The sequence below is a fragment of the Anastrepha ludens genome, chromosome X (assembly GCF_028408465.1).
Source record: "Anastrepha ludens isolate Willacy chromosome X, idAnaLude1.1, whole genome shotgun sequence".
Taxonomy (NCBI): Eukaryota; Metazoa; Arthropoda; class Insecta; order Diptera; family Tephritidae; genus Anastrepha; species Anastrepha ludens.
Genome location: NC_071503.1, coordinates 82,033,070 through 82,054,775, shown reverse-complemented (window position 1 = coordinate 82,054,775; position 21,706 = coordinate 82,033,070). Strand labels below are relative to the sequence as shown.

At 39.8% G+C, this 21,706-nt stretch overlaps 1 protein-coding gene across 1 annotated transcript; it reads right to left on the bottom strand.

Annotated features, from left to right (window-relative positions):
* Positions 1-5,261: 5,261 nt before the first annotated feature.
* Positions 5,262-21,022, bottom strand: LOC128870280 (mucin-2-like). The gene is made up of 2 exons (XM_054112882.1): positions 20,225-21,022; positions 5,262-12,758 (listed from the first exon to the last, which is right to left on the bottom strand). Exons 1-2 carry the CDS (start codon positions 20,228-20,230, stop codon positions 5,262-5,264), a joined length of 7,503 nt encoding a protein of 2,500 aa, XP_053968857.1. The 5' UTR covers positions 20,231-21,022.
* Positions 21,023-21,706: the final 684 nt, after the last annotated feature.

Genomic DNA, 21,706 nt, shown 5'->3' with positions numbered 1-21,706 from the left:
AAAAATAAAAAACTTGCGTAATAAAACAAAAATGAAGTTTAGAAAAACACATAAACGTTTAACACAGCTACTGTTTCTCCTAAAGCCCAAGCGATACGACGGGGAATAAGTTCATGACAAAAATTTAAACAGTGAGAAAATCATATTCATGGACTTGCGCGAGAATGATTTTCCTAATGAACATATGTACATATGTAGTTGAGCATAACGAAAAACATGAAGTATGTTTTTAACTTCAAATGTCTCATGTAAATCATCGTGTTATAATACTAACATGACAGCCAGTTTGATGTACGCAGTTTCACTATTTTCCCCTTTGAAAATCTTTTTTGAAGAATGAGGAGAATGAAAAAAAATTATTGTTTATCTGATATAAATGAGTTCTGTATGTTTGGAAAGTACAATTGTACAATATCAAGAAAAAAAAATTAAGTCAATTCAAAATACAAGTTTATTTCTTATGCCAGTATTTGAAGCAGCTCTCAAAGCATTTAAGGTACTCTATTTTCGGTGTAGTCATCAGAGCCGTTTTCGATTTCTCCATTACTTCCTTCCTTTCGGCTGTTAAAACGCGTTACTGGTAGTGGTTTTTTAACTCGATCAAACAGAAAAAAATCGAAACCCACATTAATTATCTGACTTTCTGGTTAGGACGAACTTTTAGTTTTTCAGAAAAACTCATTATAACAATGAATTACAGTTCATCTTTCCACTCACCAAAGGCCTTCCATAGGTAGATGGCGAGCAAGTATTTTTGCCCTTTAGACAAAGAACTTTTTCCTTTGTCTGAATGTATCTCAACAATCATTGCCTCTAAAACTATTCTTGCGAAAGAGGCAAATTACTGAGTTTCATCCGACGCTCGGGGTGCTTCAACAATCTTATGCAGGCAGTTAATACAGTGTACAGACATGTGCTATTCCGGTCCTGAAACTTTCCTCTTCTTTTCCATATTACTTTTTCTTTCTACCCGCACAGACCGCTGATCATAGCTTGTCCTGTCACGCTTCCCAACTTTCATTTTAGATACAGCTATACAGGTATAGCCTTAGTTTTCCTTTCATTTCGTCTCCTCCCCTTCAACTGCTTTGTGATCACCTCTTCGTCGGTTTGAGGACCACTAATATAATATAATGCTTCTACGTACTGGCACGCTCCTGGCTCGCCCCAGGTTTAACTGATTTTGGTTCCACTTGGATATTAGTGTTCTTGGGGAAAATGGGCATCTAGCATAACCACATCTTTCACAACCTAGCTTTTTCCAGATTTCTTTAACGATAGTACGCCCTCTTCACTCAAGTGAATCGAATCTATGTGCCGTCATTCACCAGTAGTTTGATTACTTCGAGGCCCTACATGCCAGTCTGAGTCATATTGGATAGCTTACCATCCACTGTCTGCACATACGATGCCCAAGCCGCCAACGAGCCAGGGCTCAATGGCGATTTTTCGAAAAATTTTGTTAAAAAATTCTAGAGACGGCAATTTTTGACGATATTAATAATTTTTTTTTAATTCTCGTAAATGATTTTCGAAGAAATTTCTAGGTCCGAATTTCAATGTTTTTTTGTATTATATCAATAGGAGTATTTTTATGAAAAATTCTTACAAACTTTACAAACAACAACTTTGTTTTAGAAAATTTTTTTTACCGATTTTAGTAATTTTTTTATTTAAATTATCGTAAATTATTTTTGAAGAGATTGCATAGACCGAAATTTTAATGTTTTTTATTATATTAAAATACACCCTTGAAGAGGGGTGATTCTATGAAAAATTCAGAAAAACTTTAAAAACAAAAAATTGTATGTATTCAAATTTGATTTGGCATTTTTTTTGTAGTTTTAATCAATGGTAATGCATCACGGTACATATCTAAAAACTTAAAAACCAGTTTGGTTTCAAAGTCAAACATAGAATATGCACCGAAAAAAAAACAAAAAATTAATATGAACGTTTTTGGAGTTGCTGAGTCCGAATTCGTTGTCCGTTTTGACATTTTTTATTGTAGTTTTAATCAATGGTAATGGACCACGGTATGTATCTAAAAACTTCAAAACTAGTTTTTTTCAAAGTCAAGCATAGAATAATCACAGGAAAAATTTCAAAAAATTGAAATGAACGTTTTTGGGGTTGCTGAGCATGAATTCGTTGTCCGTTTGTCGTTGCGAAGTCAAAATGAATGTCAGTTCAGCGGTATAGCTATCGTTACTACTACTTGAACCATGCTTCGGTATATCTATTAGAAGATCCACTCGTTCTTTGAATAATATTTGAATTCGCCAGTTATACTCACGAACGATTAAATTACTTCTATAAGAATCCCTTTGTATAATTCAACTGATGTGTGGAAATTGAAAAATATCCAATCAATATTTCTTCAGGTGCGGCAGCACTCAGCTAAAGTTATAAAAAACTCACGTTTCGGCAGCAGTTCGGGAGTTTCGCATCTATCGGGTGCTTTTTTAACAGCTGGAGAGTTAAACTTTGTTAGTATTATCATTTTAAATCCTCCAGTTCTTAAAAAAGCACCCTAAAAACAATTATTTCAGTAAATTTAATAAATTTATTAATTTTAATTTAATTTTTTAATATTATTAATATTTTCAAATTCAATTTCCACAATTTGGAAGCATTGTTTTGGTGGTAAACGATTCAAACCTTACTGAACAGAAATTTCAACACAGTTTGCGATTCTCAGCTGTCAAACCATAGTTATCTCGCTATTATCGCTAACCAAGAAAGTAATTCTCGGACACTGTGACAAGATGAAAATAAAACTAGAATTCAACAAGGATTCTAAAGTGGTCATCAGTACTCGTTCAGCGTGGAGAAATAATGAAATATCTTTAAAACAGAGCGCGCAGTTATGGTTTACAGATGGGTCCAAACTGGAAGATGGCAGTGCCGGGACTTGAATTGTCGACCCACATTTCAAAAGTCAATATACATATATATAATTAGCGCTTACACCCTTTTTTGGGTGTTTGGCCGAGCTCTTCGTCCTATTTGTGGCGCGCGTTCTGTTGTTGTTCCACAAATGGAGGGACCTGCAGTTTTAAGCCTACTCCGAATGGCAGATATTTTTAATAAGGAGCTTTTTAATGCAGAAACTTTCTGCTTCGTAATCTAAACCATTGAATTATGCAACAATATGCGGTTGGCCATTAAAGGGAACACCATTTTGAACGGCAAAGTCAAAGGGGGAAATCTTTGTTACCACATATTCATTCGTAATTTATTGGCATTCGCAATTTTAATACAATTGCAAACAATGCCAATTTATGATTTGGACATAGAAAATTCATGGCCAAATACGTTGCATGCTCAAGCGTGGGTAAATAGTCGAATCGTCGTAAAAGTCGAGTTAACTAAAAGTTTTTGTTAACCAAAGTGTTTCTCTAGTTCCACCTTGAACAATAGGATCACAGTAAAGCGCCATCAACGGAAATGTGATTCACTGATACCATCCAATGTTATCATCCTCATGGGTGATGTTCAAACCGAAATCTCAAACAATTTTTTTATATCATAATGAATAATAATCACAGCATTTTATAAATTCGATATCAATTGAAACGTCGAAGCAATATCTACGACGAATGTGACCTGCCTATCTATCCTACATATTTCAAATTTTTCAAATATCCAATAGTGAAACGAGATAAAAAGGTGATATATAAAAAATGCGAAGGTGGCGTGTAGCAGGACAACCAGTCTACTAGTATATATATCTTATATACATGCAGAAATGTATCAAAACTATCTCGATCGTACTTAGTAATAACTATTGTATTGAAAGACCCAGCCCTGACTTTATATCAATGATTGTTTACGTTTTTGAAGTGAAAACTTCTTTAGAATCGTTGGGAGAGATTTGAAACTCGATGAAACGAAAAAGCGACACTCTTGGCTACGAAGCGTTATCTGTTGATATACGTATATGTGTGTGGCTGCGTACTGGCGAGCCACGCTAGTATAGTGAGTATTGTAGTATGTATACTACACTGCCTATTACTTGCTTTGGTGTTTAGTTCAAGCATCATACGTATGTATGTTTGTATGTATGCTAATACGTATGTGAGCGCGCCTGCGTATTACGGAGCCACGGTGAGCGAGAAGGCATTATGTATACCTATACTACACTACCTAATACTTGCTTAGACCAAGCGTCCTACGAATGTTTGTGGCTATGTTAGCACGTCTGTGTAATATACGCGTTCCGACGCTCATAATAGCAACCGCGTGTGCTGTATTGCGTCCGTATTTTTATATTCGTAAATACTTTCATTTTTAAATATTTACCGCAATTATGGCGAAAAATAGTGCAGAAAAGTGTCGTGAATATCGACAGAAAAAAAATCAATAAATAGCATTACGGAATTCATTCACGAAAATTTAATAAAGTATACACCAGAAGTATCGCGGATACTTAGAAAAGATTACGATAAAGTTCCAATGATTTTAAGTGGCGATTTTAACGTAAATTTTGCATTGGACACAGCGGTTCCTTTAATTGACTTTCTCAATACAACATACAATTTAAAAATGTGTAACAATCGCACTGAATCGACAACACGATCAAAAACAACAATTGACGCGGTATTTCAAAGATATGTTGACAACATCGAAACCAAAGCATTTGTATCATATTTTAGCTATCATAAGCCACTCGTATCATTTGTTGAAATTGAAGACATTGAGGATGGATAATAATAAAATGAAGAAAATAAAATATGAACTTTATAGCAATATTATAATGAACCTATAATTATCCCGCTCCTAATGCTGCTCATTCTCTCTCAGTTTGTTTTACGGAAGATTTCACTTCTATCGCGTCTAACCGTTAGACAGGTATTTTTTTTTCGTTGAGTTATCTAAATGTACGCGCCAATTATTTATTTATTTATTTTATCTACATTTTTGCCAGAATAATGCGATTCACAGTCGGATTCTTCTTACCATTACGGAATATGCATCTCGATTCTGTGAGCCCGTAACGAACTAGTATTACACAGTTAACAAAGTTATAATAACCCAGTGCTCTACTAGAGCGAGAAACTCAATTGATATAATGTAGGTGGACGGACCGGTATGAATTTCAATATTATACAATCCTCATTTGTTATTTTCACCTCTTTACCGCATCCTTAATAAATAAAAATATTACTGAATGCTTAAAAAATAAATTATACTGGAGTTTTGCAGTTATTATATTTCTCTTTTAAATATTTATCTTTCATGGAAATATATCTAAATTGTCAGATGTTTGAAGTCAACAGAAGGGGTATATTATAATATTTGTTATTACTTACATTTAATTGCATTATGATTTTGTTGTAAGCCCAATGCCACCGCTGTTTTGCTGTGACCTCCGGTTTCCGTACCATGTGCATATGTCCGCTCACCACCTCTTCGGTTTCACCACGCATGAGCACGTTTCTATTGACTGTGACGGACAAGGATGGCAATTCAGACATTATATCATCTTCATTTGCGATCATTGAATCTTGACTCGGCGTTCGACCAAGCGACGACTGTTGAACCTTACTTATCGCATTATTGCTTACACCAACTTCGGTGATCATTATATCATCTTCATCCTCTTCCATTATTATACTATCCTGCTTTTTTATATGATGAGGGTGTGAAGCCCCGACTCCACTGGCGTTATCAGCAATCACAACCGTTGAGGAATGTATTGTATGTAAACTATTCGATACTGTAGCATTTTCTACAACATCCTGCTGTTTAGCAGGGCCAAGTGTTTGCTTATTTGTTTTAGCATTTGCCGCCGCACCAACAACACTTCCGCTCGAGCTTTCATCTAGATAATTGCCACTGTCTTCGCTTTGGTAGTTCTCCTCTAAATAAATATCACTAGTATCATCAAGCTGATAACTGTGTTGCTGTTGTTTTTGTTTCGGTAATTTTTGCTTTTTCTGTTGCTTGTAAAGCAGCTCTTGCTCCTTCTCCAAATATTTATACTCATCTTCCTCATTAAAATAATCCTCTCGATAATCATAACCACCATTGTTATGTTCATAATAACTATTGGCAATCAATCGTCGCTGATGATGTTGCGAAAGTTTTTGCTGCGTATCCGACGGTGTCGTTTGCAGCTGGGGATCCATGTAGTAATTAGCCTCCTCACTATCGATGTCATAATTCGGCTGTTTTTGTCGTAAGCTTTGCTGTTTATAACTCGTTTCGTCGCCAATACGATCATCAACGATGTACCGATCCAATTCACCGTTATCAACAATATCCAATTTATTATCATTCAACTCGTTGACGATTTCATCGTCATCGAGCAATTCATCATGTTTATCACTAATATCGATTAGGGCGTGCCCATTGACATGGTTCATATCGTCAGCAATTAGATCGTCGTCGTAGATTTCGGTTGGCTGCTGTTTTATCAAAAAGCCTGACTTACTGGTATTGATGGTGGGCAGCTTTTTACCGGTGGATCCAGCTGGTGGCACCGCCGGCAACAATTTACCACTTTGATGTTCTTGCGGTTGGCTTTGATTACCATTTAAATAGTAATTGGCATACTGTTGTGATACAGTATCTACCGCAGTTGTTGTTACCGTGTCAATAGTAACTGCATTATCATTGTAATGATACAAATTTCTATTTTCATAATCATCGCCATTTGCTGTGGTATTGGAGTATTGGCTTGACAATGAGTTTTGGTGCGATAGCAATTTTTGTTGTTCTCGTAGCTGGTGCATATTGTAATCGTTATTGTGCATGAGCGTATAACCCTCTGTGACCGCAGCCACGACCGTTGCTGTCGTTGGCAATATGCCTGTAGATGTTGTCACTGTTATTACTCTTGAAGATGTAGCCGCCTTTTGTTGCACGACCGTAGTAGCTTGATTGACAACTTGGGTAGCCGATTGTACCGCTGCAGCTGCTTTGCCCAGGAACGAACCAAACATGCCACCGGCTGCACCTCCACCACCACCAGCAGGCTTAGCAGCCGTAGCTGTTGTTGGTGGTGACAACTGGGCCATTTCATTATTACTAAAGCCACTTTTAGGTTGGGGTTGGGTCTGTATATGTGCAGCGAAATTCGTCAGTGACGGCAACAGTGATGATGTGGCCTTCTTCGCTGAGGATGTAGAGCTCGGAAATTTTGTGCCTTGCTGCTGCTCACGCCCATGCTCATTGTTAATTTGTTGTGGCGGATGGTAATATGTTGTCATCGTGTTATCGTTAAATAAAGCTGTCGTGCTTACCACACTGCCATCGGCCCCAACAATGTGTATTTCATTGGCTATTTGCTCAGCATAAATGACATTATAAATATCATCACCAGCTACTAGCTTTGCCGCGTACTCATTATACTCAGGGTAGCCATACTCATCATCCACGGCTGCATTTTTGTTCGCCACATCGCCAGCTTCATAGCCATCGTCATATGTGTGGTGCTTAAATTGAACTTCTATTCTATCACTTGCCACCTCTTTAGCGGATAACTGCGGTTGCTGATGCTGCAGGTAGATGGTGTCGTCACCACTGCCGACGCTGCTGTCACCCATCATGTGCATTGTATTCGGCATCATATCGTGAGATTGTTGACCGTACATGGCATTACCGCTCACATCGTACGAAGTGGTTTCTAATTGAACGGTGTTATTCGTACACGAAGGATCACTAAATTTATTCAAATTAGCACTGCCAGTAGAGAAGTCATAACTATTTTTGCTACTGCTACAGTCTTCGAGTACCTCATTTCCAGTATACAATTTAGCAAGGGGGGTTTCTGTTGGAGTTTTTGCAGTAGATAATATACCCCCTGTGTCTACAAACTTTGTTGCCACCGTTAATGTTGCTGCTAAGTTTACAGTATCTGTGCTTTTTCCTGCCTTTGCAACTCCAGTCTGTTGGACCGCAGCCGTAGCACCGGCAAGTAAACCACCGACGCTCGGCACAAACTTTGAAGCAATCCCGAATCCAAAGCCACTCTTCTTTGGTGGTTGTTGTGATTGTTTTTTGGCATTAATATCGGTTGTGGCTACAACACCGCTAAGCACACCATCCAGACCGCCTTTTAGGCCTTTGGAAATGCCATCAAACACACTTGTGGCTTTGCCGGTAACACCAAATGAAGCAGACGTTGTTGTCGCTATTTCTGTTGCTGTTGATGTTATTTTCGTCGTCATTGAATTTTTCATAAATATATCTGTATTTGTTATTGACAACGTTGGGCGAAAATAACCATCTTGTATACGGCCACCACCGGTACCAATGCTACCTGGTGTTGCTACTGTTGATATAGCCGATGTTGCTGTTTCGATTGAAGTACTGAGCAATGCTGATGTTATCACGGCATTATCATTGTGTTGATAAGACGAACTGTCTGCTGTAACTGGCGACGTAGCTGCTACACTTTCCTCAGCAACAGGTACAGTCAGATCAGTCCAGTCTACGTTGTAACTATCGTAAAAATTGTCATCAAATGCAGAGGCGAGTGACAGTGTTGTTACTGATGGTTCCATGGACGTTGTCGAAGTCATATCAACACATTTTTTATCACCAGCAAATATTGTGCTCTCTAAGGTGTAGGGAATGGAAAATACATCACTATTGATTGCAAAGCCTGCTGTTGCTCCTGGCAAGGCGTCGCTTAATTTTTCAACTCCAACGGTTGAGCTGATAGTCGTTGGGACTTTTTCTGTTGCTGTAACCAGCGTGGGGGGCGTGCTTGCTGCTGAGCTGTCTTCAGTTGTCGACTTTATGTTTATGGGTGTTATATCTGTGGTGGATGTCGTATATAAATTGAAATTGTTATAATTATAACTGAATAACGATGTATCATATTCGGTGTCACCTATATTCGACTTTGTTCTATCACAGTTTAGAAAATCGGTTATATATGCAGGCAATTCTCTTTTGATGTCATTGTCAATATCAGTATTATTATTTATGCTATAATCGTCGTAGGCAATACCTGACAATGGTTTTGTTGCAACTGTTGCTACTGGTAATTGGTATTGTGTCAAATAATCCGAATATGATGTTGGTGTAGTGGTGAAAGCCGTTTTAGTTGATGTTGTGGCTGAGATTGAGACTTTTTTTGCTGGTTCAATACTTGTTGTGAGCAATTGGCCACTACTATTATTACTGTTATTATTACCTTTACTATTACTGCTACTTATTGTTGTCGGGGCTGTGATTGAACTAAAAGAATCATTTCCAAAATAATTTGATGTGGATATGCTTGTTGTTATTGCTAAGGGTCTCTCATGGTCTTCTGCTTCTTTCATGATTTCTGTTGTTTTGGCTGATTTCAGTAAGACACATGTGGGGCTTAAACTTTCAGTGGATGACAATACTATACTCGTAGACGATGCTAATTTTTTTTCTGATGTAAAAGTTGATGACCCTAATGAGGCACATGCAGTTGTTACTACAGTATTCGTCGCAGGAATGAGGCTCGCTAATGACAATAATGATGTGATGGTTGTGGTTGTTCTATTTGTAGCAGTTGCAGCCGCGGTTGCAATTACAGTTGCAGTGCCTTCTACCGTTGCAATCGCTGTTGGCGTCGTTGATGATATAAAACTATGATAGCTGTCGACATTCCGCTTAAGGTATTCATCAAAAATGGTACTCATGCAATTACCAATAACGCTACTAGAAGTATTTGTTTTCGCCGATGAAAGTCTATGTGCATTACTAATGCTCATGATGTTACCACAACTATCACTACAACTATGACTAAATTTAGAGCTTGTCAGAATGCCACTTTGTTCGGATGATATGAAAGCAATTGTTGATGCCATTGGTGATGTTGTTACTTCTGCTTGTGGCCTTGAAGTCGTTGTAATAACTGATACTGTCGGTAATACATCTGGCAATAATGTACATGTATACCATGGCATTGATATGGAAGGCGAGTACAATGGGGGCAAAGATGTCGGTTGTGAAATATTTGCATACGAATCCGCAACTATACTAGTACTGGTGCTGCTGCTGATATTTGAGGAGGTCAAATAAAATGGAAGTTCTGATGTAATCAATGATTCTGAGTACGTCGGTGCTATTGTTGTTATTGATGTTTTTTTCTCTGAGGAAATTATGGGTGCCGCGATGCTTAGCGATGTAAGGATATTGTTATTATTCGAATTGTTCATGTGGTATCCAACAGAAGTTCTATCGCTTATATTGTTGTTGTTATAGGTGGTGAGGTAACTACTGTTTTTACTATAACCTGGACTGTACGACGTTTCCGTTGTAGTCACCGTTACTGTACCAGTTGTTAGTACAACTGATAAAGTAATATCATTGTCAGAGCTAGTAACGTTTAAACGATTAGATGGTTTTGCAAAGCTTGATACCATTGTCGTTGGTACGGATGCGGTAACTATTGTTGTCGTTGGCGTAGTACCTAATGCTTCCTCATTTAAAATCAATGTATAAGTCTTGCTTGATGGAAGGTATTCATTATATTTTTTTGGTGTTTTTACTGCTGCACTAGCTATGGTAGTTGTTGCATCTGATAAATATGACAAATATGAAGGTGAATATGATGATACATATGTTGATGTTATGCATGTTAATGATTTCGAGTGGGTGTTTGCAGCTAATGAAGGCAATGTACTTGATACAGCCGATGATGTTGATAACGGTTTTATTGAAGTTTTTGTTCCTATTGTTGTTGCTATTATAGGCGTAACTGCTTGCTCTATTTTTTTATTTGACATATCAGCTGTCGTGTTGCTGCTGTCGCCCGACACAATTATTTCTATTGGCAATTTTGGAAGCTTCTTACTTACGCCATTTGCTTTCCTTCTGCCGTTGTTTTTGTCACTATTGTATTGTGGCGTTGGTAGACGCTTTGGCAATTTTCTAGCAGTAGTCGGCTGGACGAGTGCCGTTGGTGATACAACCTCACTTGTTGTGATTGCGCTAGTTGGTGATGTTGTTGCGGCTTCCGTCAGCGTAAGATTACTTGTCATCGCAACAGAGGCCACCTCCGATATTGCCGTTGATCTCGCTTCTGTGATTGTTAATTTATCGACTATAATATCGGTCTGATCTTTATCGTGCGCGATATTTGCTGTTAAAGATTTTGGAGGCGCTCTATTACTACATATTCTTTCATTCTTCCACTCCCACAAGTCGGTTTCCATGCCAATATAATGATACTCGTCGGCCACTTTACCCGCTGTGGTTGGCGGCAGGACCTTTTTATGTAGCGTCGTTCGATCGGTGAGAGTTGTCGCTGTGCGTTCGGTAATACGCTTCACTGGTGTACGCGTTTCACCTGACGCTATCACCGATGCCGTAGTCATTGCCATCAATATCGCATATTTGCGCTGTTGCTGCAACTGCTGCTTTTGGGCTTGTGTTGCTGTATATGCTGGCGTGTCACTACAAGTCGATAAATTGTCGGTGTTACTATATGCGTTATTATATGAATTACTGTAGTCGTCAAATTCCCGCAAATCAAGTGGCGACATCGATGTATGTCGCCGTTGCACTGTTGACGCATAGTAAACCGATTTTGAATTGTCAAATCCAGCGGAATAGGAGAGCATTTCGCCACATCGTTCGCTACGCTTACTTCCATTTCCGTCACAATTAGCGTAATAGTTTTTTTTTATTGTCGTATTGTCGTATGTGTTGCAATCGGTATCTTGGAGCTCAGTTGTTGTTGTCGGTGTGGTTGTTATTGCCGTAGCGTTACCACCTTCAAATATCTGTCTTTTCAATACATTCACATGTGGTGACTGGTGACTGTGAAGCTGAGGCAGTAAACGCAATGATGACATTCCATTTAAGTGTTGCTCATCAAGGCCAACATCACCTCGAGAGCTATCAGTCGTACAAGTAGCAGGTTCGGCCAATTCAGTCAAACGCAATGCACCGTAGCCTTGTGTTAACACTTGCATTTGCGAGTGCATGCGACATTGCGGAGTCCGTGCCGCTACTGCTGTTTGTGACTGCAACGCAGATGACATTGCTAGTGATTGCTTAACATCATTACGTTGCTGCTGCACCTTCAGTCCACCCGTATACTCGTACATACCATCGAGCATGCTTTTGTTTGGCTTCGTCGGTAAGCGTGGCAACATTTTTGTACTACTTAACGCTGAATATCGCCTGTCACTGACATGTTCTCCATTACGCATAGTATTCTCCCAGGCCGTATACGTGGTGCTGCCACCACTACTGCCTTCGTTAAATTCACCTGTATTACCAGCTATTGAAGCACTAACGTACATGGTTCTGCAGATGGGATCAACATTACAGCTGTAACCGCGGCTGTTACCGCCAACGTTCTTATAAGTATCAGTAGCATAGCTATTATACGTGTGACACTGATAATTAACATTATCATTATGAGCATAACCACTGCCGGCATGCAGCTGGCTGTACTCGCTTCCAGCTGCGGTAGATTCTGAAGATTTGATGGTTGTTGTTGCAGATTCTGTTAATATTAAGGCATTGATGCCGCAGTTGTAGGTATTTCTATACGCCCGGTTACCATCACTTCCATCTGCGCTCATTTCACTGCCAGTTTTGTTAGATTTCTGGTGCAGTACTGCGTTAATGGGTGCAGTGGATCCGTTAGTGGTGCCATAGATATTTGTATTGCCGTAGCTGTCATATATATCAACGTGATTTTTAAATTGATTATTTTTATTTTCTCTACGTAAAGTGCTACTAATTGGTCGGCTATTGCAGGATAAGGCATCGTTTTCATTGTTATAATCATAGTTTATTTGTGAATGAGACTGAAATGAAACAATAGAGAAAATTACTTGAGAGTATAAATCATAAGATACAAAAAAAATATTTCTAAATAAATGTGTACATTGATAGATAGACAATTAACTGGCATTCGGAGTCGGCTTAAAACTGTAGGTCCCTCCATTTGTGGAACAACATCAAGACGCACCCCACAAATAGGGTATATAATCATATCCTTATAGTTCTTTATACTAATAGTAGGCTGGCCCATTTGACCTTTACAATTTATATTTAGTCCTCATTATTGTGCTGGATGAGGACAAAAAATTTGGCAAATTATCTAATGGAGTAGTACTTTCTAACTTTTTGACCATAATTTGTCAAGATTATTAGATGTGACTATCTTTACATATGGATTTGAAAAGATCAGAGTTGGAAGGGTTTAAGAAATAGTGGTATTTCAGAGTTTCCAAACTTTGGTAGTACCTACCCAGACCATATCTCAGTATTGAATAGCAGCTTTAGCTGTTAGCCCTTGATATTTATACTCGCGATGAGAAGAGTCAATTTAGCCAGTCTGTCGTCCGTCCATGCGAATGATAGCTCGAGGAAATACATACATATTACTCCTTGCTCAAGGTAGGTTGGTTTTAAATGAGGAAAAGAAATAAGACGCTAGTAAAATTTTTAAACATGAACGGAGTCATGCCCATTTTTAGTATTCGATAACGACTTAAAACAACTTCTCTAAACTTAATATACGTAGTGCTTCCCACCTTATTGAGATCGGACAACAACCACGTGCACTTTTTATGTGTTACGACTAAATTTTCGTCCATCCTTCTGGTGTCACAAGCCATAGCTCTCATTGTCTATCAGTTGGTTTGATTCCAAAAATTAACAGGTAGCTCAAATTACATTTTACTTACTATCATATCTGATAATTTAGAGCCACTTTGCATTTTTGTTTGACAGCTGTCATTTCTAGTTTGAAGCAGCCACTGTAAAGTCATGGTTATAGGTATGTATTTTTTTCAATCCGTTAGTAACTGAAGAGGATGTAATCTGTAAATATGTTTCTCGACATTCTCGCATTCAAAGTAAACGTTTTGTGTGTTATAAATCGATTAAAAAAGATGCCTCTGTAGACAATTTGCGTAGTATAAATTTTAAACTTCGAGTTTCGTTCGTCAATTCGTTTCTTGTTTTGTTAAACCAAATACAGAACTAAACATGTAGCTAATAAAATCTGGAATAAATCTATAAGAACATGTTTTCAAAATATGTCCAGAAAGCGGATCTAAGCCAAATATATATTTTTAGGAACTTCTCGTGTTGAAGTGACATTTACGTTTTTTATTTATTTTGTTTTTTTTAACACTTTTTTTTTGCAAGCTGTATACATATATACATTAAGCAATATTTGTATAATAACTTAAACTAGCAGCTAGAGCATTTCAGTCGTTTATGGGATGCACCCAGTGGTACAACCCATTTCATTTTTTCCCACTAAAAGAGGAGATCTGTGGTGGATTTTCTTTTGAGTCGGGTGAAAGCAATGGGATTTGCTATCATTTCGGTTATTAAGGAGTTAGAGTGAGCTAAGAGCCTGAGATAGTGGGATCTTGCATATTTCTCTATTTCTTGCCTAACAGTGGATATTTGGAGGTCACGGTGTATTTGCGAGTTTGTAATATAGAAGGGGGAGTTGGTGATCATTCTTAATGTTTTTGACTGAAATCGTTGTAAAAGTTCGATATTGGGGTTTGGCCCCAAAGTTGAATACCGTATGTCCACACTGGTTTCAGGACTGCTGAGTATAAGAGCAATTTGCTTTCGACAGAAACTTGGGAATGACGATTTAAAAGCCAGTGAAGATCTCTGATTTTAACACCAAGGGCTTTTCTTTTTGAGAATATATGTGTTTTCCACGTTAATTTTCCCTCTAGATGTTTCCCTACATATTTGGTTTCATTGCTTTGTGGAATTTCCATATCGTTGAGTTTGACGGGTGGGCAAGTGTCTCGCTTAAGATTGAAGTTGACTTGGACATTGGACTTTATTCTCCTTTTTTTGAGCCATAGGTTGATTTTGTCGAGTACCTTTTGTAGTTTAGAGAAAGTGCTTGCGGGAAAGTGTCACTTGCTAGTAAAGCAGTATCATAAGCAAATGTGCTTATAGTTACTTCTGCAGTTTCGGGTAAGTCATATGTGAAGAGTAGGTACAATATTGGTCCCATTACGCTCCCTGAAGAGTGAAGAGGTTATTGAGTGAGGAGGCTCTTTTTAAGTGCCGGGAAAATGTCGCTGCTCTTTTGGAGTCGCTTTTAGCCCATTCATTATTTTCCATTCGAACGGCGGGTATCCGGATTATAGGTCTTTTATATATTTCTAGCAGCCTTCCAGAGCGAATACTCAGAATCTGCTGTAGCGCTTAGACTACGGAGATAGTGATTAAATTGTGTACTTCGTTCATTAAAAGAGCTTGTTGTTGTTGTTTTAACAGCATTGGTAGCCCTGTCAGTGTAGGCATATCACCGGTCGTCTTCGTCTAGCTCATCTAGGGGTAGGCCCAGGAAACATGCTGTTTCGACAGGTTGGGTCCAGAGGGAGAGGGGTGTTAGATGAGTCGGTTTGAGGGGGCATGTGAAGAGGTGGTTAGTGTCGTGCGGGGTACCTTCACATGCCGAACATGTGTTTGGAATGTCGGGGTCGATTCTGGATAAGTAGGAGTTTAACCTGCTACAGTATCCAGAACGTAGTTGTGCCAGTGTTACACGAGTCTCACGGGGAAGCTGGAGCTCTTCGTCTGCAATAGGTGGTGGTTGGACTCCGATTACGGCATTCACAGGTGGGGAGTTCATGAAGGTGGTGACGGTCTCCCGGTGGATGTCGTTTATTGACTTGCGGTTTTGTCCTGGATTTCGTCAGCGTAGTCTAAGAGGTGTCTCCTGACGTGCCTGGGAGGCGGCTCAGGTTCAAGCAGGTGTCTGCAGGGGTGAAACCTGCGGTAACATCCAAGCAGGAACTGCTTGCTGAGCAGTTTGTTGTGCTCCACTACTGGGATCATTTGTGCCTCGTTATGTAGGTGTTGAATGGGAGACATCAGGAGGCAACCGGTCGCTGTCCGAATGGCGGTATTTTGACATGTCTCTAGCTTTGTCCACTGCGTATCACTAGTTCCAGGCGACCATACAGGCGCAGCATAGTTTAGAACCGGCCGACCAATTGCCTTAAATGTCGAAAGGAACAGTTCTTTGTCTTTGCCCCAAGTGCTGCCGGCCAGCGATTTGAGTGGCAATTGCGGTTGTGTGCGCAGAGAAGGAGAGCAAGCTGTCAAAGGTTACACCCAAAATTTTGGGGTTATTTACCGTCGGCATTGGTGTGTCGTCGACTTTTACCTTAAGGCACAGCTTGACCTCCTTTGTCCAGGTGGTAAAGAGGGTCGCCGTGGATTGGTGGGGGAAAGTTGAAGATTCCTCGCAGTGAAAAAGGAGAAAGGTCGGTGAGGTAGTTGTTCACTTTGGAACACAGGCCATCAATGTCATTGCCCGACGCCATTATCGTGCAGTCGTCAGCGTATGAGATCAGGGAAACTCCCGCTGGTGGTTGGGGGGCTTCGAGATGTAGAAGTTGAACAGCAAGGAAGAAAGGACAGCACCCTGCGGTACACCTTGCTTAATCTTCCTCTGCTTTGATGTTTGATCTCGAAAAATCAATGACGATTGCCGACCGCTCAGGTAGTTTGCGGACCACCTCTTCAGCCCTGGCGAGAGTGTCGACTGATAAATATCATCTAGTAGCGTGTAATGGCTGACTGTATCGAAAGCCTTCTTCAGGTCCAACGCTACTAGGACAGTCCTCTCGCAGGGGCGGTTTTGGTTAAGCCCGCGGTTAATCTGGGCATTTATGGCGGTGAGTGCAGTGGTAGTGCTATGCATTCGTCTGGCTTCAAGTGTCTTCAATACTGGGGAAAGGAGAGTTATCGGCCGATAAGATTCCCCTTGGTTGGCGGGTTTCCCATGTTTCAGTAGTGGGACCACTCTCCCTGCTTTCCACTTATCAGGGATGGTGAGAGTGGCCAGGGACAGATTGAAGACCCTTGTAAGGAATCCTACTCCCAGAGGTCCCAGATGCTTCAGCATCAGCGCGTTTAATCCGTCAGGGCCAATGGCTTTTGATGATTTCGATTTGTTGATGGCCCCTGAACCTCATCACCGGAGAAAGTAAGTGGCGCACTGTCGTTCGTCAGCTTGTGCAGCCCTCTGGTAGCACGACGTTTTGTTCTGTCGACCGGAGGAGGCTGTATGAAGAGCCGGCTAAAACAGCTCGCGCATCTCTTCGGGTCCGACGAAGTGCAACCTTTGAAGGTGATAGCCACCTTGTCGTTGTGCTTCGTCGGATTCAACAGGGACCTAACGGTGGATCAGAGCTTACTCACCCCAGGGGTGAGGTTGCAGGTCTTCAGGTGCTCAACCCATTTGGTCCGCTTATGTTGATTTACCAGTTGCCGGAACTCCAAATGGAGATCCCTTATGCGGGGATCCCCGGGATCGGCCTGGCGTAGTTGGTCACGCTCGTTTGCTAAGCTGGCTGCTTCGGCTGGGAAATGGGGACGAATGTCCTTAAAACTTCCAGCTGGAATGAAGCGAGCCGCAGCAGCTGTGAACCCCTTGCGGAATGCGCGTTCGTCTACGCGCACATCAGTGGGGATGGGAAGAGCGGCGAAGGTGCCCTCGGTGAATTCTGTGAAGCCGGCCCAACTAGCTTTTTTAAAGTTAAAATAGGACCGGTGATTCGCGGAAACAAAGTCGGCAGGTCTCTCAATCGAGACGATAATGGGCAAGTGGTCTGATGCAAACGATAGCATAGGTCGCCACGTTATTATATTTATCAGACCTGCGCTAGCTATTGTTAGGTCAGGCGAGCTGCTGCAATTGCCCACTACCCTGGTGGGGGCGTCGTCGTTCACAGTGCTGAATGTCGAATCGTCTATCTGCTCTGCAGGTTGCTGTCCCCTACGATCATTTGGCAGCCTTGAATGCCAAAGATCGTGATGCGCATTGAAGTCACCTACAACGAATCGGTTTTCACCTCTGATGAGCGCACCTATCCTCTCATGGATGAGTCGATACTGCACTGTGTGGTGGACTATAAACGTTAGGCCACCACCATTGTCTCGCTCGCGATCGTGTCTGTGCACGTTATAGCCATCCCTTGTGATCAGAGATAACCTAGCGTGCAGCTTGGTTTCTTGGACCGCAGCTATTTTAATACTGTGCCGGCTCATAAAGTCAACTATCTCGTCGACTTTACTCGTGAGTCCGTTGCAGTTAAATTGGAGAAGCTTGCTAGAATTGCAATGGACTGATACCAGATTCCGAGGTATTACGGTCTGACACACGGAACAGACTGTGCGGGGGACCAGGAGCTGTTGGTTTGTCCTCGCACTGGGGTTGGAGCAGGAAGGAAGGGGAGTTGTGTTGCTCTGATAGGCTCCTCACCGTGGAGGTGTGGGTTGTGGTGGCGGTTGGTAGTGCCAGCCTATTAGGAGGTGTAGTAGCCGTGGAGGCATCAGACGCCTGTTGACGGGAGCAACACGTGGCCACATACCGTGTGGACCACTTCCTGTGTGACTTAAGGTCTGAACAGGTCTTAAAGTGGCTCCACCCGTTGCACTTGTTACACCTAACCGAGGTGGAGTTCGGGTGAGGCCGTTTGCGGCAGACGCAGCAATAGAATACTTCTAGCCTAGGGTTGGATTCGATTCCAGCCCTGAGGAGAAGCATTTGGAGCAGGATTGCTGCGATGATTTGCTCCTGTGACGTAAGGGGTGGGGTGATATACGGTTCACTAGACAGGGCTAGTATACTGGGGCGGCAGCCCTTGGTCGGGAAAAACCCGAGTCATTACGGTAATGTAGAACCGGCTGCCATGGGAATGCTTAGAAGAGCTTCTTTAAGTTGCCTTGTGAAAGTATTAAATTTTTTTTATCTGACGGGTGTCTAGTTTGCTGCCACTTTTTCTTGCAATCCGTTTTTCTCGTAGTTTTCCTTTTCCTGGGAGAAATTTATAGTGCCTTTTTTGGAAAAGAGATAGGCGGGGTCGAATCCAAGCAGCTTGTTATAAGCAGCAGTTTAAGTGTTCAACAGCTTCAGCAATATCAATTTCAGTTTTTAGTGGGAGTTTTAAATTTATCGTTGATGGTACTAGATATCGAAAGTGATTCCAGTCAGTTTTGTTATTTTGGAGGTAACATTGAGCGGGTGTGTCGGTAAGGGCGTTATGAAGCTCAATCTTTGCGGGAGAATGGTCAGAGGAGAGCTCGAAGCAGCTGCTGCACTTGATGTCACCAGGTGTGATGCCTTATGTTTTTTATTGAATCATAGCTCAAATCGGTTTTGTGGTTTATCGTAAAGATAGGGATGCTTTAAAGACTAGGCACCTAAAGGCGGATGGTGTTCTGATCGTCATAAAGAGTAATGATAAATGAATTTCTTATAATTTTGATAATGTTTATTATCGCCTGCCTTTTCGGATTTAAATAGGGACTCCAGTCATTTTAACTGACTGTTTTGAAGCCTTTCTTTACAAGATTCATGATGTTTTTTCGAAGAATCTTTTAGTCTTTCCAGTGCACAAATTACCATAGTATAGTAGAAGCCTTTCAAAGTTAAAAGGTCATAGCAAGAGTTAGAAAGTCCAAGTTATCTTATATATTAAAGCTCAATGCAATAATTTTATTTTAAGAGATAAATATATTTATTATATGAATTAGTTTAATTTTCAATATGATCAATTTATTTGCAAATTTGAAACTGAACGTAAAGAAATCCCCAAAGCTTTTTGGAAATATGTATCTATTTTTGTTCCCAAAAGAATTCCAATCTGTATGAATTTTGCTCGTTTATTTTTCCAATCACTGATTCTATGAATTTCAAGTTAAACTTCGTAGTGGATGGTGATTCTGTTTGGAGTAAAATTGTATATCTCTAGTCAATAAGATATACCGGCCGTAGACTAATTGAATCGAAATAAAATGAAATCTATAACTACTACTCTTAAAGTTTATCTTTTAGTATTATCTTTATTTTGTACCCCTAGTCTGTAAGGTTCTGTAACCAGATATTTAAACAAATGAAATGAAATACAATATGTGAACATTGAATTATACTGACGTACCAACCCAAAAAATTGTGAATATCTATCGAAATTATGAGAGCTTTGCTGAAACGGTTCGAAAATGTCGTAATCTGGCGCCATGGTGATTTGAATTGACCATCACATCACACGGTAGGATTTCCTTAGATTTTGTCGAAAAAAATCGTACATATCAATAACCCAAGAACAATCCCTGAATTTAAAGGCGATATTTATGCGTCATTGGTAAATTGCGCAGGCACTGTTAAAAGGGCCAACTTTTTAGGTGGGTATTTTTCAAATTTGTAGATAGACAGTCTATATTGGTATACATATGTACGAACAATACTTTATAACAATTATTCACTTACCGTCATTTTGTTAAGCCTTTCGCAGGGCGTTTACATTATTTAAACAAATACATGTGTATAAATGTATGCACTTATTAAAAGGTATAATCCATTAGTTGTCTACTAAATATACATTTTACATACATATATGCTTAATTTTACATGTAGATAGTTGTACCATATATGTAGGTACGTACTACTTTGTTATATTTTTTATATGCGAACGCGCCAATTTTCAGTCCCAGTCACCGTAGGAAACTGATTGGTGTTTTTATTTTGTTATATATTAATAAATATTGCATAGAAACTGCAAGGTTATAATGGTTTGCTTATTATTATCGTATGACGCTTGCTACCAGTTAAATCCGCTTTAGTTTTGAAACGTTTTAAAGAAGATAACAGATATTGTGTCGAAGTTGAATTGAAGATGAGACAAACACTGTTAATGAGATTCTTAGATTTTGCTCTAAATTTTATTTTGGTAGTGATTGTTGTTGTGCGTCTTCTTAATTTTTTATTCTTCTTGGTTATTACTGTTGATTTTAGTTTTCTTAACTCGGCTATGTTCAGTAATAAGTTTGGATGTAATAGCTCTTTCACGTCCAGTGCAGTGTATTGGTACATTGTGAATACGTTTATTCATTTAAGTTTTTAATTACTTGTTACTCTTTATAATTCGTTTCCGTTTGGCAAGTGACTCCAATTACATTTATTACATTCTGCTCCAGAGCGAAATTGAATAAATTCTTTATGTATGTATTCTCTTCGTTTTTATTAAACATTTAATCAATATAACATATATAAACTTTGTATTCCACTTTTTTTAAGTCAGCGCTGAAAATAAAAAGCAATTAAATTAATTCAATTTTATCATCGAAAATTTGTGGTTAAGTACATTATAAATGTTTGTGTTTATTTTCAAAAAACATTTGCTATTCGCATAAATATTGCCAAAATCATGTAAACAAATAACGTAAATAGTAATAGTGCCGCGACGCATACACAATTTACAGGCTTACTTATAAACTTTGCGAGGCGCAATTGGCCCAACAGTTTGGTATGACCTCTGTCCGGCAGGCAGCTATTTAGATAAACTCACAGGTTTGAAAGACGAACGCTCTTGTCTTGGCTGTCATGATTGTATTTAATATCGTCCTAACGAATGGCACAGAAGGACGGTGATAATATCCGATGAGGCGTTCCTTGAAATTTTTGAGAGAAAGATTCTGCGGAAGGTTTTTGGACCTTGGCACGTTGGTGATGGCGAATATCGTAGGCTAGCGTTACGGCGACATACATAGTGCAGTGAATAAAGATCCAGAGGCTTCGTTGGCTGGGTCATGTCATATGAATGGATACAAACGCTCCAGCTCTGAAAGTATTCGAAGCGGTACCAGCTGTTGGTGGCAGAGGAAGGAGAAGGCCTCCTATGGGTTAGAAAAATCAGGTGGAGAAGGATTTAGCTTCATTTTGCTTCAATCAAGAAGAAGAAGAAGATTTTTT